The sequence below is a fragment of the Medicago truncatula genome, chromosome 3, assembly GCF_003473485.1.
Source record: "Medicago truncatula cultivar Jemalong A17 chromosome 3, MtrunA17r5.0-ANR, whole genome shotgun sequence".
Classification (NCBI taxonomy): Eukaryota; Viridiplantae; Streptophyta; class Magnoliopsida; order Fabales; family Fabaceae; genus Medicago; species Medicago truncatula.
The window spans coordinates 39371884-39387855 of record NC_053044.1 but is presented as its reverse complement, the minus strand read 5'-3'; the positions used below and the strand labels follow the sequence as shown (position 1 = coordinate 39387855).

Genomic DNA, 15972 nt, shown 5'->3' with positions numbered 1-15972 from the left:
ATGGTTCTTATTCCAGTGACTTATGAGTCATGAGTATTAAACATAAACAATCCTCGTGAGAACAATCTCTATTATTTGTTGACCGGTGCTAGTTATACCCAAAAAAAAAAAAAAAATTACACTCCAGAATGATCAATATACCCTTTAATTAAAATAAAAATTTCAAATCAACTAAATTTACATTAATGTAAATTGAACATAAGTAAACTTAATTTACATTAACCTAAATTGAACATAAGTAAACTTAATTTACATTAATCTAGATTGAACGTAAGTAAACTGAATTTACAAACTTAATTTACATTAACCTAGATTGAACGTAAGTAAACTGAATTTACAAACTTAATTTATATTAACCTATATTGAACGTAAGTAAACTGAATTTACATTAACCTAGATTGAACATAAGTAAACTTAATTTACATTAACCTAGATTGAAGGTAAGTAAACTGAATTTACACTAACCTAGATAGAGTTTAATCTCATTGTGGCCGCCTGCTTGTTATATAGAGAAAATTACTTATTTAATTAAGATATAACATATAGAACCTGGCACGAGCAAGCATGAGCATATTCCCAGTAACCCAATTACAGATGCTCTTAGAAACTAGAATGAAGACACTGCATAAACCACAACAATAAGTTAGAGGAACAAATATATCATTAACTTTCAAAGTTAATCACAAAGTTCTAAATTATTAAATACCTTGATACCATGATTCTAGAAAAAGGGAAACAAGGAAAATCACTTACATTCAGCCGGCTGATCAATATTGCATAGTCATTGGTCAATTGTACTGTTAACACTTGTTTCATTCACATGACTCCAATAAGCACAACCAAATAAGTCCTCCAAAATTGTCACTTTTTCATCTATAAATTGTTAGAAACTTATGATATGTTGAAACCAAGTTGAGAACAAGATGAAGAAGGTTTCTCTTTATGCTTGTTTATTACTCAACTTGAGCCTTTTGGTTATTTTTCCATATAGCAAAGCTAGTCAAGCTGATAAACTCAATGAGTTTATTCTGTCTAGAAAATCTCAGAATCCTCCCAAGACACTTTCTTGGGAAGAGGGAGATGCATTGAAAACACATTCTTTTTCTGCTGCTTATGTTGCACCACCTCAAGAGGAGCTAAGACTAGCTGACAAGATCGTCACATTGCCTGGTCAACCCTATGGAGTGAATTTTGACCAATATTCAGGCTATGTCACAGTTGATCCTGAGGCTGGAAGAGAACTTTTCTATTATTTTGTGGAATCTCCACATAACTCTTATACTAAACCCTTAATATTGTGGCTTAATGGAGGTAAAAAAAATGCATCAGAAACTGTTTTCTACAGTTAACTTTTGTTCTTTTGTATGCATTTTCTATTTTTTTATGTTCTTTAATGTGTCATTGTCTATTTAATATTTGTTTATAAATAGATTATTAATTATACTTGATTGATGACATAAGTTCATTTTCATAGTAGTGAAACATGATAGTATAGTTTTACCTAAGAACAAATATCACTTGATATTGAACTTTATTTTTCTTTTGATTTATAAAATCACATGCAAAAACCTGTTCATTGACATCATTTGAACTTTACTCTTGATAATATGATTATGACCATCGTTGTTAAACTTTCGGGCTAACCCATACCTTCTTACAATTATGATTCATAAAAAAAATTAACTCGCATACGCACTCACTGTTTTGTAAACTTTTACGAGTTTAAGTAAAATAATAAAATTGGAAACTCTGACTTTTACTAGTCGAGTCTACAGAAGCTCAACAAGTTTACTTAGACTCTCAAGTTTGTCAGCTTCAATTTTGACATCATAATGTTTGAAACTCACAGGACCTGGTTGTTCCTCACTGGGATATGGAGCCTTTGAGGAGCTCGGACCCTTCAGAGTCAACTCTGATGGCAAAACATTATACCGTAACCCATATGCTTGGAATGAAGGTGAGATGATCATCGATATAACTAATGTGTTATTTATGATGCATTTCTGAGACATGATTATCTTAGAAACTTAACTCCTTATGAAATATGCAGTGGCAAATGTACTCTTCTTGGAATCTCCAGCAGGGGTAGGATTTTCCTACTCAAACACATCATCGGACTATGACAATTCAGGAGATAAGTCCACTGCTAAAGATGCCTATGTCTTCCTAATCAACTGGCTGGAGAGATTTCCACAGTACAAAACCAGAGATTTTTACATAACTGGAGAGAGTTATGCCGGTCATTATGTTCCTCAACTTGCATCCACTATTCTTTACAACAATAAACTCTATAACAACACCATTATTAACCTCAAAGGCATTTCTGTATGTTGTTCAAACTTCGAATGACTAATAATGAAATATAACTCGCAATCTCATAATTCTAATCTCATTATTATCTATACTTAAAAAAATTTCAGATAGGGAATGCTTGGATTGATGATGCGACGAATTTAAAGGGGATATATGATAACTTGTGGACTCATGCTTTAAACTCAGATCAAACTCATGAGTTGATTGAGAAGTACTGTGACTTCACTAAAGAAAATGTTTCAGCAATTTGTAACAATGCAACTGATAAGGCCTTCGTTGAGACAGGAAAGATAGACATCTATAACATCCATGCGCCATTGTGTCATGACTCTTCTCTGAAAAATGGTTCTAGTACTGGTTACGTAAGCAATGATTTTGACCCTTGTTCTGATTACTATGTTACTGCCTATCTAAATAGACCAGAAGTTCAAAAGGCTCTTCATGCAAAACCTACAAATTGGACCCATTGCACGTAATATTCTATAATCACTTTTAAGAAATTGTAAAATAGTACTCTTTGTTTTGACACTTATATACTTGTATTTTTCTATGCTAATCAAGAATGTGTTGTTTTCAATGACAATTCATAGTCATCTTCTTACTACCTGGAAAGACAGTCCAGCTACCGTCCTACCCACCGTCAAGTATCTCATTGATAGCGGCATTAAATTATGGATATACAGGTAAGCTCACTTTCATTTTAATATAAATTGTTTAAAACTAATGACAATTTGAATCTACATGAACAATAATATATAACATGAAGTCTCTTGTTATGAATAATAAGAGATTGCAAATTTTGTTTTATAAAAATTCACCCTCCTGAATTTTGATGGTGTATTCTTCTTACAGTGGTGATACAGATGTAGTGGTTCCAACCACATCTTCAAGATATTTAATCAACACCCTTAAACTTCCAATCAACTCTGCTTGGCGTCCGTGGTATTCTGGAAAAGAGGTACTGAAATTAGTCGATTTATATTTTGAGTGAGAAACTAATTTGATTTGCATTCTATACTTTTAGGGCTAATTTGTTATTTTGTAAATTTGAGGGACTCTCAACACTTATGATGTCGAGTTAAAAAATTATAATTTACTTGAGATATGGTCGACTTATTGACTTTTCTTCTATACCAAGTAATAACATTTTTGAAACAATAATGACAGATTGGAGGGTATGTTGTGGGATACAAAGGATTGACATTTGTTACAGTGAGAGGAGCAGGACATCTTGTTCCAAGCTGGCAACCTGAACGTGCTTTGACTTTGATCTCATCATTCCTCTATGGAATCCTGCCTTCTGGTTCACCGTCGAATTAATGGGTTTTCAGCATGATCCATGTTTCAAATTTACTTCCTAGAAATGCACTTTGTGCGTAATCTATTAGTTAGATTGTAATAGAATGTGGCCATATAACTTTGTTATGTGTATGGTCTACAGGCTCTCCCTTAGTCTATTGTTGTGAGAGTGTTTCATGTCTTGCTTTTTGATAAATCAAATTAGTTGATAAGAGATCTCAATCATTTGATATGGTAGGAAACTTGAAAGACAAATAGACTTCTAATAATGTAATTTCATAAGCTACTCCCACCATTTACTTACAACTTTATTATCTCTCTAGAAAAATCCAACTTTTTCACTTCACTTTAGTTCTATTTTGCAAGGCCAAACCACAAACTTATAATGTATATGCTTGTATGATCAAAGTAGAAATCTCAAACTCATAATAAAGTTATCAACTTAGTTTCAATTATAAGGAACTTATAATGTATATGCTTGTATGATCAAAGTAGAAATCTCAAACTCATAATAAAGTTATCAACTTAGTTTCAATTATAAGGACTTATTTATGTCTCTTATCCAACACCCGATTATTAATCAACTTCAAATATCTAAAGGAATGATCTTTAATTCACAACTTCTCGCTCCAACACGAGATTATAATTGATATCAACCCTAAAATCTCATTCCAACCTTTCATGGTCTAAGTCTGAAAACAAATGCAAATGAAAAACAAAGTCCTTAACGATTTAGTGATATAGTGGAACGGAGGGCTGCTCTCTCCCCCAGACTAGGTCAATTTGGACCGAACTGGGTCAACAAATTCTTTTGTGTTCTTCTCGCCGTTGTTTTTCTACTTTTGGCTTCTATTTAATTGTTCCATACACTTTGATTTTGGTTGTCTGATTATCCCTTGCGTGGAGGTAGAGGTAACCGGGGAAAGAGTGGTAACAAGTCAAAGTCTGAATGCTTTAACTGTCACAAGATGGGTCACTTGAGCAAGGGATTTCTTCATGAAGACGGAAGGCATTCCGGAGGTTGAAGAATGTATAGCACGACTTGCGGGATTACTCTAAAAGAAGGCCAAGGGTGATTGGATGCAAGGTGATCTTCAAGGAAGTGGGAGATGTCCTGCATTGAAGATGTTATGGTGAATGCGTGTGGGACTACCTAAAACTTCTAGTGTAGTTGGACTGCAAGGACTCTTCGAGAAGACGGAAGACGTTCTGATGGTTGAAGAGGTTAAGGTGAATGCTTGTGGGACTACCTAAAACTCCTAGTGTAGTTGGACTGCAAGGACTTTCGAGAAGGCGGAAGACATTCCGAGGGCTGAATGGGTTAAGAGGTGTAAACTTGTGGAGCTACTTGGAGTAGTGGGAAGCAAGGGAAAGAGCAGCAAGAAGGTTGATGATTGGCATCATCACTGATTTGAAGTCAAGGTGGAGAATTGTGAGAGTTAACTTAAAATCAGAATTATGGAGAATCGTGCCACGATGGAGAAGCTTCGTGCCACGATTGTTGAAGCAAAATTCTGGAGTAATCACTGGAAAAATCGTAGCACGATTGGATCGAATAGTGCCACGATGGTGCGATTGAAGATAAAAATAAAACGTATTTTTATTGAAGATTTGTTTTAGTTTTTAAAGGGATTACTTTCACTATAAATATAGACCTTGTATCATAGCAAATTTTGAGATAGAGGGGGCTGAAACAAGGGTTTAGAAAGGCAACAACAAAACTAGGGTTTGTATAGAGTTTGTCTCTTTGGAACAAACACAAACACTAGAGTTTGAGGGTTGATTCACCTTGCGAAACACTATTAGAATTGAGTCTCTTGGTTACGAGAAGAGACTGGGAATTTGGGTAGAAATAGGAGGGAGACTTATTCTTGTAACCCATTGATTTCTCTTTTGTAACGTTACTCATTATATAGTGGAACGGAGAGCTGCTCTCTCCCTCAGACTGGTCAATTTAGACCGAACTGGATCAACTCATTAATTATCCCTTGTTCCATACATCAAGTTGTTATTGGTGTAATTTTTTCATCGAATTCGCAACAGAAAGGTTGTTAGAATGTAAAAGAATGCATTAGAAGTGATGAAACTAAACATGTTAAAAATTTGTGGTGGGATTAGATTTCGTTAGCTAATTTTCTAATGTATCCTCTAAATCGATTATATACTTTCAATATTTTAATTATACCGTCACCATGGGTTCTTCCCCCATAGATTCCACCGCCACCATGGGCATGGTCGCACCATCTTGCTTTCACTATGTCAACTTCCCATTTGTTACCTTTTGTTTTCTATATCTATCTCTATGTCCACTCCAATGGCAATATGGTTGCCCTCAAGGACAAACACCACTCGAAGTTGTTCCTTCTTCTTTCTCCCTTTTAACTTATGCCTCTATTTCTATCTTTTCTCTTTTGTTTGTAATTTGAAAAGAAACATTAAGAAGTTTTGTAACCGTCTGATGCCCTGTTGGTCTATCTTCGGTCCTTTTCGCTACTTAATTTCACGGATGCATGTTTTGATTGAATGAGGGCTGCAGTTCATTTGGCAACTGAGAAATAACGGGTGTATTAAGTGACATTGTTTATTGTTGCACACATGTCTATGCACGATCTTTAATATCTTTAATTATGCATTAATAAAAATTTGATGTTTTAAAAATATTGATCGAAGACAAATCTAACTTGGCTCAATTTGACCTAGCTTTGGGCTCTCTTGGCGAATCAACTTACCATGTTTTCCTCAACTCTCTGAATTGGCTTGTTACCTGCCCGTTCTTTGCCCGCTTGGTGAATCGCCTGATACTCATAATTGTTGTTCTTAGATAATCTAAGCATTCCATGATCATTAATGATATTTGTCCCTGTGATCAGACTTTCCTGCAATAGTCTAGATCCACAATGGACCTAGTACTCAGACAACATACCAAAACAATTGAAACAATAGTTCACAAACCATAAACAATACAAGTTAATACTAAATAAAGTAAGTCAGTCTTTGATTTTATATAACTTACTAACAATCAGATTATATAATTAAGGATTAATTGTTGAAATAGCTGTGTATTATTATAAAATAAAATTTAAATAGGACGAAATGTCATATAAAATCGAATTCTCCAAAAGGTAATGTTAAATTTCAAAATAGAGCTTAATCTAAAAGCCTAACTAGAGAAGCATATGCCCACCCCTAAGTAACCCAATTACATATGCTGTCATAAACTAGAATGTAGTACTAGTACTACATAAACCAGGACAATAATTTACGGAAACAAACATCCATTAACTTTCAAAGTTAATCACAAAGTGCTAAAACGTTAAATAACTTGATATGATTCTAGAAAAAGGGAAACAATGACAATCCCTTACATTACATTCAAGGAGAAGAAACTAAATTAAACATAGCCGGCTGATCAATGCATGGACATTGGTCAATGCCTCAATGGTAGATGTTATCTCTCTCTTGTTTCTTTCACATGGCTCCAACAAGAACAACCAAATAAGTCCTTCAAAATTGTCAATGTTTTTCATCTATAAATAGTTAGAAACTTATGATATATTGAAACCAAGTTGAGAACAAGATGAAGAAGGTTTCTCTTTATGCTTGTTTATTACTCAATTTGATCAGTCTTTTGGTTATTTTTCCATATAGCAAAGCTAGTCAAGCTGATAAACTCAATGAGTTTATTCTGTCTAGAAAATCTCAGAATCCTCCTAAGACACTTTCTTGGGAAGAGGGAGATGCATTGAAAACACATTCTTTTTCTGCTGCTTATGTTGCACCACCTCAAGAGGAGCTAAGACTAGCAGACAAGATCGTCACATTGCCTGGTCAACCCTATGGAGTAAATTTTGACCAATATTCAGGCTATGTCACAGTTGATCCTGAGGCTGGAAGAGAACTTTTCTATTATTTTGTGGAGTCTCCATATAACTCTTCCACTAAACCTTTAGTACTGTGGTTCAATGGAGGTAAAATTGCACTAGAAACTTTTTTTACAGTTCACTTTTTTTTAGAGGGTTAACTTTTGTTCTTTTGTATGCATTTTATATTTTTTTATGTTCTTTATTGTATCATTATTTATTTATATGATGATGTTTGAAATTGTGAAAGTTACCTTGCAGAGACTTCTAAATAAGAAAATTTGCATCACCACACACGATAAAAAGAATTTATATATAGATTATTAGTTATATTTGATTGATGACATAACTACATTTTCATAGTAGTGAAACATAATATAGTTTAACCTAAAGAAAAATATCACTTGATTTTGAATATTATTTTTCTTTTGATATATATAAAAGAACATGGTAACATCTGGTTATTATGAGCATCATCATCTGAACTTTACTTTTGATGAAATGATTCTGACCATGGTTGTTAAGCTCTCAGGCTAACCCTTACAGTCTTACAATTATGAGTCTTAAAAACAAATTAACCCGCACGAATACTCTCTTTTTCGGAAACTTTAACGAGTTTTATGTAAACTCTAATAAAATCGATAAACTCTCAGTTTTACTAGTCAAGTCAACAGAAGCTCAACAAGTTTATTTCGCCTCTCGAGTTTGAAAGCTTCGATTTTGACAACATAATGTTTGAAACTCGCAGGACCTGGTTGTTCCTCACTGGGATATGGAGCCTTTCAAGAGCTCGGACCCTTCAGAGTCAATTCTGATGGAAAAACATTATACCGCAACCCATATGCTTGGAATGAAGGTGAGACAATCATCAATATAACTAATTTATTTCTTTATGATGCATGCCTGAGACATGATTATCTTACCAACTTATATCCTTATGAAATATGCAGTTGCAAATGTACTCTTCTTGGAATCTCCGGCAGGAGTAGGATTTTCCTACTCAAACACAACATCTGACTATGACAATTCAGGAGATAAGTCCACCGCTAAAGATGCCTATGTTTTCCTCATCAACTGGCTGGAGAGATTTCCACAGTACAAAACAAGAGCTTTTTACATAACTGGAGAGAGTTATGCTGGTCACTATGTTCCGCAGCTTGCATCGACTATTCTTCACAACAATAAACTCTATAACAACACCACTATTAACCTCAAAGGCATTTCTGTATGTTGTTCAAACTTTGAAAGACTAATAATGCAATATAACTGTCAACCTCATAAATCTAACTTTATCATTATCTTTACAATAAAAAATTTCAGATAGGGAATGCTTGGATTGATGATGCCACAGGTTTAAGGGGGTTATTTGATTACCTTTGGACTCATGCGTTGAACTCGGATCAAACTCATGAGTTGATTGAGAAGTATTGTGACTTCACTTCTGAAAACGTTTCATCAATTTGTATCAATGCAACACATAAGGCCTTCCTTGAGCAAGGAAAGATAGACTCCTATAACATCTATGCTCCACTATGTCATGACTCTTCTCTCAAAAATGGCTCAACTGGTTATGTAACTAATGACTTTGACCCTTGTTCTGATTACTATGGTGCTGCCTATCTAAATACACCAGAGGTTCAAAAGGCTCTTCATGCAAAACCTACAAATTGGACCCATTGCACGTAATATTCTATAATCACTTTTAAGAAATTTCAAAATAGTACTTTTTTTTAACACTTATATAAATGTATTTTTTTTTATCTAATTTAGAATGTGTTATTTTTTATGACAATTCATAGTCATCTTCTTACTGACTGGAAAGACAGTCCAATTACAATCCTACCCACCGTCAAGTACCTCATCGACAGTGGCATTAAGCTATGGATATACAGGCAAGTTCACATTCATTATAGTATAAATTGTTATGACCATTTGAATTCACAAGAACAATAATATACGTAACATCTAGACTCTTGTTTTGAATGATGAGAGGTTACAATTTTTGTTTTGTAAAAATTCCAAACTCCTAAATCTTGATGGTGTATTCTCCTACAGTGGTGATACAGATTCAGTTGTTCCAGTCACATCTTCAAGATACTCAATCAACACCCTTAAGCTCCCTATTAACGCTGCTTGGCGTCCATGGTATTCTGGAAAAGAGGTACTGAAATTAGTCTATTTATATTTCAAATTAAAGGAGAGATTAGATTGATCTGACATTCTATAATTTAAGGGGGGTAATTTATTATATTTTAAAAATTAAGAGACTAAATTGCTCAACCCTTACAATTTTGAGTGTCAAAATGCTAATTTACTCGATATATGACTGACTTATTGACGTTTCTTCTAGACCAAGTAATAACATTTTTGCAATGCGACCAAATTGTAATAATAATGACAGATTGGAGGATATGTGGTGGGATACAAAGGATTGACATTTGTTACAGTAAGAGGAGCAGGACATCTTGTTCCAAGCTGGCAACCTGAACGTGCTTTGACTTTGATCTCATCATTCCTATATGGAATCCTGCCTCCTGCTTCACCATCAAATTAAAGGGTTCTGAGCATGATCAATGTTTCAAATTTACTTCCTTGAAATGCACTCTGTGCATAATCTACTAGTTAGATTGTAATAAAAAAAAAATTAGTTTGAACTTTCAATTAAAGATTTTGTTACATGTCAAGTGTCAACCGATTTAAATCTAATGTGGCCATATTATAGGTTCTCCCTTAGTCCATTGTTGTGAGAGGTTTTTTATGTCACATTTGTGATGAATCAAATTAGTTGATAAGAGATCTCAATCTTTTGATATGGTAAGAAATTTGAAATACAAATACCCTTTTAATAATGCAACTTCATAAGCTACTCCCACCATTACTCGCATCTTTATTATTTTCTCTAGAAAAATCAGTAAAAAACCTTCAAGTTTTCCACTTCATTGTGGTTCTATTTGGCAAGGTCAAACCCCTAACTTATAACGTATAAGTTTGTGTAATCAAAATAGAGTTGTTCGATAGCAATCATTCTCTCCAAACTTACATTGTTTCTTCACAATTGCACTATTCAAGGTCTTGGATTCGATTATCCCCGATACCATTTTTGGTAGGATAATTGGACTTAAAATAACATACACATACTGCACTATTCATAAAGACATGTTATATTACCAATAATTTTACAACTATTTTTCATTTGGTGGATCTTAACAAAAAATATATTTATTCAATACACACAAATCCGGTATTGTAAAATTTAGAAGTTGCGTACTTGTCGTATATCGTTTATTTACAAGGTAGCGTTAAATTTTTTTTAATGAAAAATATTAGTATGCTTTTGAAGAAAAAAAATAGTATAGTTAGTAATATGTTAGGGATAGAAATTAAAATATCGTACTCAAGTTCTCTCCAGATATGACTTTACATTGGATAAAAAAATTCATCAACCAAAACAATAATTTAAGTGTATTACCCTACTGATCAATTCTTAATACAAATAAATGTATTACTGTAAAATAGAATTTAAATAGGAGCAAATGTCGATTAAAATTGAATTCTCTAAAAGGTCATGTTAAATCTCAAAATAAAACTTAATCTCATTGACAAATTAGCTTGTTTTTTTTTTAGGGAACAAATTAGCTTGTTATATAGGAAAAATTACTTATTTAAATATGAAATATACCATGTAAGACTAAGTAGTTCAATTTTTTGAACACATATTTTACTTATGCAGAGCCTAGCACGAGCAAGCATATTCCCACCCCTAAGCAACCAAATTACAAATACTCTGAGACAGTGTACAAATGCATATAAACAACAATAAGTTAGAGGAACAAACATCCATTAACTTTCAAAGTTAATCACATAGTACTAAAATGTTAAATAACTTGATACATGATTCTAGAAAAACGGAAACAAGAACAATCCATTACCTGGTCGGTCAGCCGGCTGACCAATGCATGGTCATTGGTCAACAGTACTGTTAACTCTCTTATTTCTTTCACATGATTCAAACAAGCACAACCAAATAAGTCCCTGCAAAATTGCCACTGTTTTTCATCTATAAATAGTTAGAAACTTATGATATATTGAAGCCAAGTTGAGAACAAGATGAAGAAGGTTTCTCTTTATGCTTGTTTACTACTCAACTTGAGTCTATTGGTTATTTTTCCATATTGCAAAGCTAGTCAAGCTGATAAACTTGTTGAGTTTATTCTGTCTAGAACCTCACAGAATCCTCCTAAGACTCTTTCATGGGAAGAGGAAGATGCATTGAAAACACATTCTTCGTTTTCTACTGCTGATGTTGCACCTCAAGAGGGGCTAATGCAAGCTGACAAGATTGACACATTGCCTGGTCAACCCTATGGGGTAAATTTTGACCAATATTCAGGCTATGTCACAGTTGATCCTGAGGCTGGTAGAGAACTTTTCTATTATTTTGTGGAGTCTCCATATAACTCTTCCACTAAACCTTTAGTATTATGGCTCAATGGAGGTAAAAATTGCATTAGAAACTGTTTTTCACAGTTAACTTTTGTTCTTTTGTAGGCATTTTCTAATTTTTATGATTTTTAATGTGTCATTGTCTAACAACTCATATCGTGAAAACATCGTGAAAATAATAGTTGACATGTGTCATAAATAGCCAATCACCAACTAAGAACTCGTATCGTGAAAACATCGTGCAAGCGCTTGTCGCTACATCTAGCATTTTCGTTATGATGTTTGAAATTGTGAAAATTACCTTGCAGAAACCACTAAATAAGAAAATTTGCAACACCACACGAGATAAAATTAGTTTATAAATAGATTATTAATTATACTTGATTGATGACATAAGTTCATTTTCGTAGTACTGAAAATGATAATATAGTTTAACCTAAAGACAAACATCACTTGATATTGAATATTATTTTTCTTTTGATATTAAAAGAAAATGGTAAAACCTGGTTATAATATGAGCATCATCATCTGAACTTTACTCTTGATGAAATTATTCTGGCAATGGTTATTAAACTCAAGGGCTAACCCTTACACTCTTACAACTATGAGTCATAAAAACAAATAAGTAAGCTCTCAGTTTTACTAGTCGAGAGTCTATGTAAGCTCAACAAGTTTACTTAGTCGAGATTATGACAGCTTTGATTCTGACAACATAATGTTTGAAACTCACAGGACCTGGCTGTTCCTCACTGGGGTATGGAGCCTTTCAGGAGCTAGGACCCTTCAGAATCAACTCTGATGGCAAAACACTATACCGTAACCCATATGCTTGGAATGAAGGTGAAACAATCATCATCATCATCAATATAATTACATTGTTTCTTATGATGCATTTCTGAGACATGAATATCTTACCAACTTATATCATTATGAAATATGCAGTGGCGAACGTACTCTTCTTAGAATCTCCAGCAGGAGTAGGATTTTCCTACTCAAACACAACATCTGACTATGACAAATCAGGAGATAAGTCAACTGCCAAAGACACCTATGTCTTCCTCGTCAACTGGCTGGAGAGATTTCCACAATACAAAACCAGAGATTTTTACATAACTGGAGAGAGTTATGCTGGTCATTATGTTCCTCAACTTGCATCCACTATTCTACACAACAATAAACTCTATAACAACACCATTGTTAACCTCAAAGGCATTTCTGTATGATTTTCCAACTTCAAAAGACCAAGTATGAAATGTAACTCACAATCTCATAAATCTAACTTCAGTATTATCTTTACTTTAAAAAATTTCAGATAGGGAATGCTTGGATTGATGATGCCACAAGTTTAAAGGGGTTTTTTGATTACCTTTGGACTCATGCTTTGAACTCAGATCAAACTCATGAGTTGATTGAGAAGTACTGTGACTTCACTACTGAAAATGTTTCAGCAATTTGTATCAATAATGTAACACTAAAGGCCTTCTTTGAACATGGAAAGATAGACTTATATAACATCTATGCTCCATTGTGTCATGACTCCTCTCTGAAAAATGGTTCAACTGGTTATGTAAGTAATGATTTTGACCCTTGTTCTGATTATTATGGTTCTGCCTATCTAAATAGACCAGAGGTTCAAAAGGCTCTTCATGCAAAACCTACAAATTGGACCCATTGCAGGTAGTATTCTATTACCACTTTTAAGAAATTCTAAAATAGTACTATTTTTTCTACACTTATATAAATGTATTTTTCTATGCTGATCAAGAATGTGTTATTTTTTATGACAATTCATAGTCGTCTTCTTACTGACTGGAAAGACAGTCCAATTACCATCTTACCAACCGTCAAGTATCTCATCAATAGCGGGATTAAATTATGGATATACAGGCAAGTTCACTTTCATTATAATATAAATTCTTAACACTGTTATCACAATTTGAATCCACAAGAACAATATTATAACATATAGACTATTGTGAATAATGACTAATGAGAGGTTCCAACTCCTAAATTTTGATGGTGCGTTCTCCTACAGTGGTGATACAGATGCAGTGGTTTCAGTTACATCTTCAAGATATTCAATCAACACCCTTAAGTTACCTATAAACGCAGCTTGGAGTCCATGGTACTCTGGAAAAGAGGTACTGAAATTAGTTTATTTGTAGTTTGATGGAGAAACTAAACCAATTGACATTCTATAATTTAAGAGACTGATTTGTTATTTGAGGGACAATTGACACTTACAATGTCGAGTACAAATAATTTAATTCGCTCCATATATAGTTGATTTATTGACTTTTCTTGTAGACCAAGTAATAACATTTTTGAAACGTCATCAAATTATTATAATGATAGATTGGAGGATATGTGGTGGGATACAAAGGATTGACATTTGTGACAGTAAGAGGAGCAGGACATCTTGTTCCAAGCTGGCAGCCAGAAAGGGCATTGACAATGATATCATCATTCCTCTATGGAAGTCTGCTTCCTAGTTCACCATCAAATTAATTGGTTCTAAGCATGATCCTTGTTTCAAATTTACTTCCATGAAATAAATGCACTTTGTGCAAAATCTACTAGTTAGATTGTAATATTAAAGAATTAGTTTGAACTTTCACTTAAAAGTTTTGTTACATGTCAACTGATTTTAATGTGAAGTGGCCATATTATAGGCTCTCCCTTAGTCCATTGTTGTGAGAGGGTTTCTTGTCTTGCTTTTTTATGTCACATTTGTGATGAATCAAATTAGCTGATAAGAGATCTCAATCTTTTGACATGGTAGAAAATTTGAAATACAAATACACTTTTAACAATGCAACTTCATAAGCTACTCCCACTCCCACTCCCACAATTACTTGCATCTTTATTATTTCTCTAGAAAAAACAGTAAAAAAACGTCCAACTTTTCCACTTCACTGTGGTTCTATTTGGCAAGGTCAAACCACTAACTTACAACATATAAGTTTGTATAATGAAAGCAGAGTTGTTCGATAACAACCATTCTCTCGAAACTTATCATACAATTGCGAAAATACCAAACACCCCTATTTTTACAAGTTTGTCGTTTGCAAATTTTGTTCTTTCTATCTAGGTTTAGCGCTTGCTAACCTATGCTTCCGACTGCATCAAAGTTTTCCACTTCACCGTGGTTCTATTTGGCAAGGTCAAACCACTAACTTATAGGATATAACTTATAAGTTTGTATAATGAAATCGCAGTTGTTCGATAACAATCATTCTCTCCAAACTTAATTGTTTCTTCACTATTACACTATTTATAGTCTCATGTTCGATTTTCCTTGATGTCAAACTTGATGGGCTAATTTGGCTTAAAATAACATAAACTTAGTGCACTATTGCTATGACATACTTGTTATGTTACCAATAATTTTATTTGCATGTTAACCTTCCGAATCCTAAAGGAAGGGTGTCTGGTAATTTGGAGTTTCACCATGAGTTAACCGACTAAAAATTGTTTTACCTAGAAATTGAACTTAGATTCTCTTAAATGATTTATGTTTTGGTGTAGCTCATTAACCACTTGAACTCAATTGTTTGGTTACAATCAAATTTTTTTTATAAAGTAAAAAAATATATAAAAAAAATTAACTTAGAAAATTAATTCAATGGTAATAAATGAAAGATATATCAAATTAATATAATTTAAATTTAAATTCAAATTGACTTACATTTTTTTTTTTTTGATGAAGAAATTGACTTACATATACAATAAAATGTTAATGGTAATTTGACAAAAAAAAAAAATATATGAGACTAAGGGTAGTTTATACTCTTGTCGAGTTCATCTTTGCTCCATTTAGGTACCATTTGGCCCGATTTTTTTTCAGCTTCTCTACATTTTTAAGGAGAAGTTAGGTCAAACACAATATCAATAAAGTACCTTCGGAAAAAAATACTTTTTTTAGAATGTATAAAATTGAATGGAATGAGCTTTAAGCAAAAATTGTTGAATGCTACTTCAAAAAACTACTTCTCTCTAATTTATTTCACAAGCACCTCTCTTCAACTCACGCAGGCAACCTTTTATTTTATTTTTT

General features: G+C 33.4%; 3 protein-coding genes across 4 annotated transcripts; all 3 read left to right on the top strand.

Moving 5' to 3' along the window:
• The first annotated feature begins 886 nt into the window (after positions 1-886).
• LOC11432692 (serine carboxypeptidase 1-like) lies at positions 887-3981 on the top strand. Its single transcript, XM_003601288.3, has 7 exons — positions 887-1311; positions 1850-1957; positions 2051-2325; positions 2421-2785; positions 2904-2996; positions 3166-3271; positions 3481-3981. Exons 1-7 carry the CDS (start codon positions 924-926, stop codon positions 3631-3633), a joined length of 1488 nt encoding a protein of 495 aa, XP_003601336.1. The 5' UTR covers positions 887-923; the 3' UTR covers positions 3634-3981.
• A 2816-nt stretch (positions 3982-6797) lies between these two features.
• On the top strand, positions 6798-14048 carry LOC11429035 (serine carboxypeptidase 1-like). Of its 2 annotated transcripts, XM_003601287.4 has the most exons (7): positions 6799-7580; positions 8221-8328; positions 8423-8697; positions 8793-9154; positions 9272-9364; positions 9528-9633; positions 9874-10133. In XM_003601287.4, exons 1-7 carry the CDS (start codon positions 7190-7192, stop codon positions 10024-10026), a joined length of 1488 nt encoding a protein of 495 aa, XP_003601335.3. In that variant the 5' UTR covers positions 6799-7189; the 3' UTR covers positions 10027-10133. The 2 variants fall into 2 exon arrangements, with proteins under 2 accessions (XP_039687457.1, XP_003601335.3); XM_039831523.1 differs by lacking the exons at positions 9272-9364; positions 9528-9633; positions 9874-10133 and adding an exon at positions 13710-14048 and having other exon boundaries at positions 6798-7580.
• On the top strand, positions 11580-13699 carry LOC120579651 (serine carboxypeptidase 1-like). The gene is made up of 4 exons (XM_039832257.1): positions 11580-11967; positions 12648-12755; positions 12858-13132; positions 13228-13699. Exons 1-4 carry the CDS (start codon positions 11580-11582, stop codon positions 13594-13596), a joined length of 1140 nt encoding a protein of 379 aa, XP_039688191.1. The 3' UTR covers positions 13597-13699.
• Positions 14049-15972: the final 1924 nt, after the last annotated feature.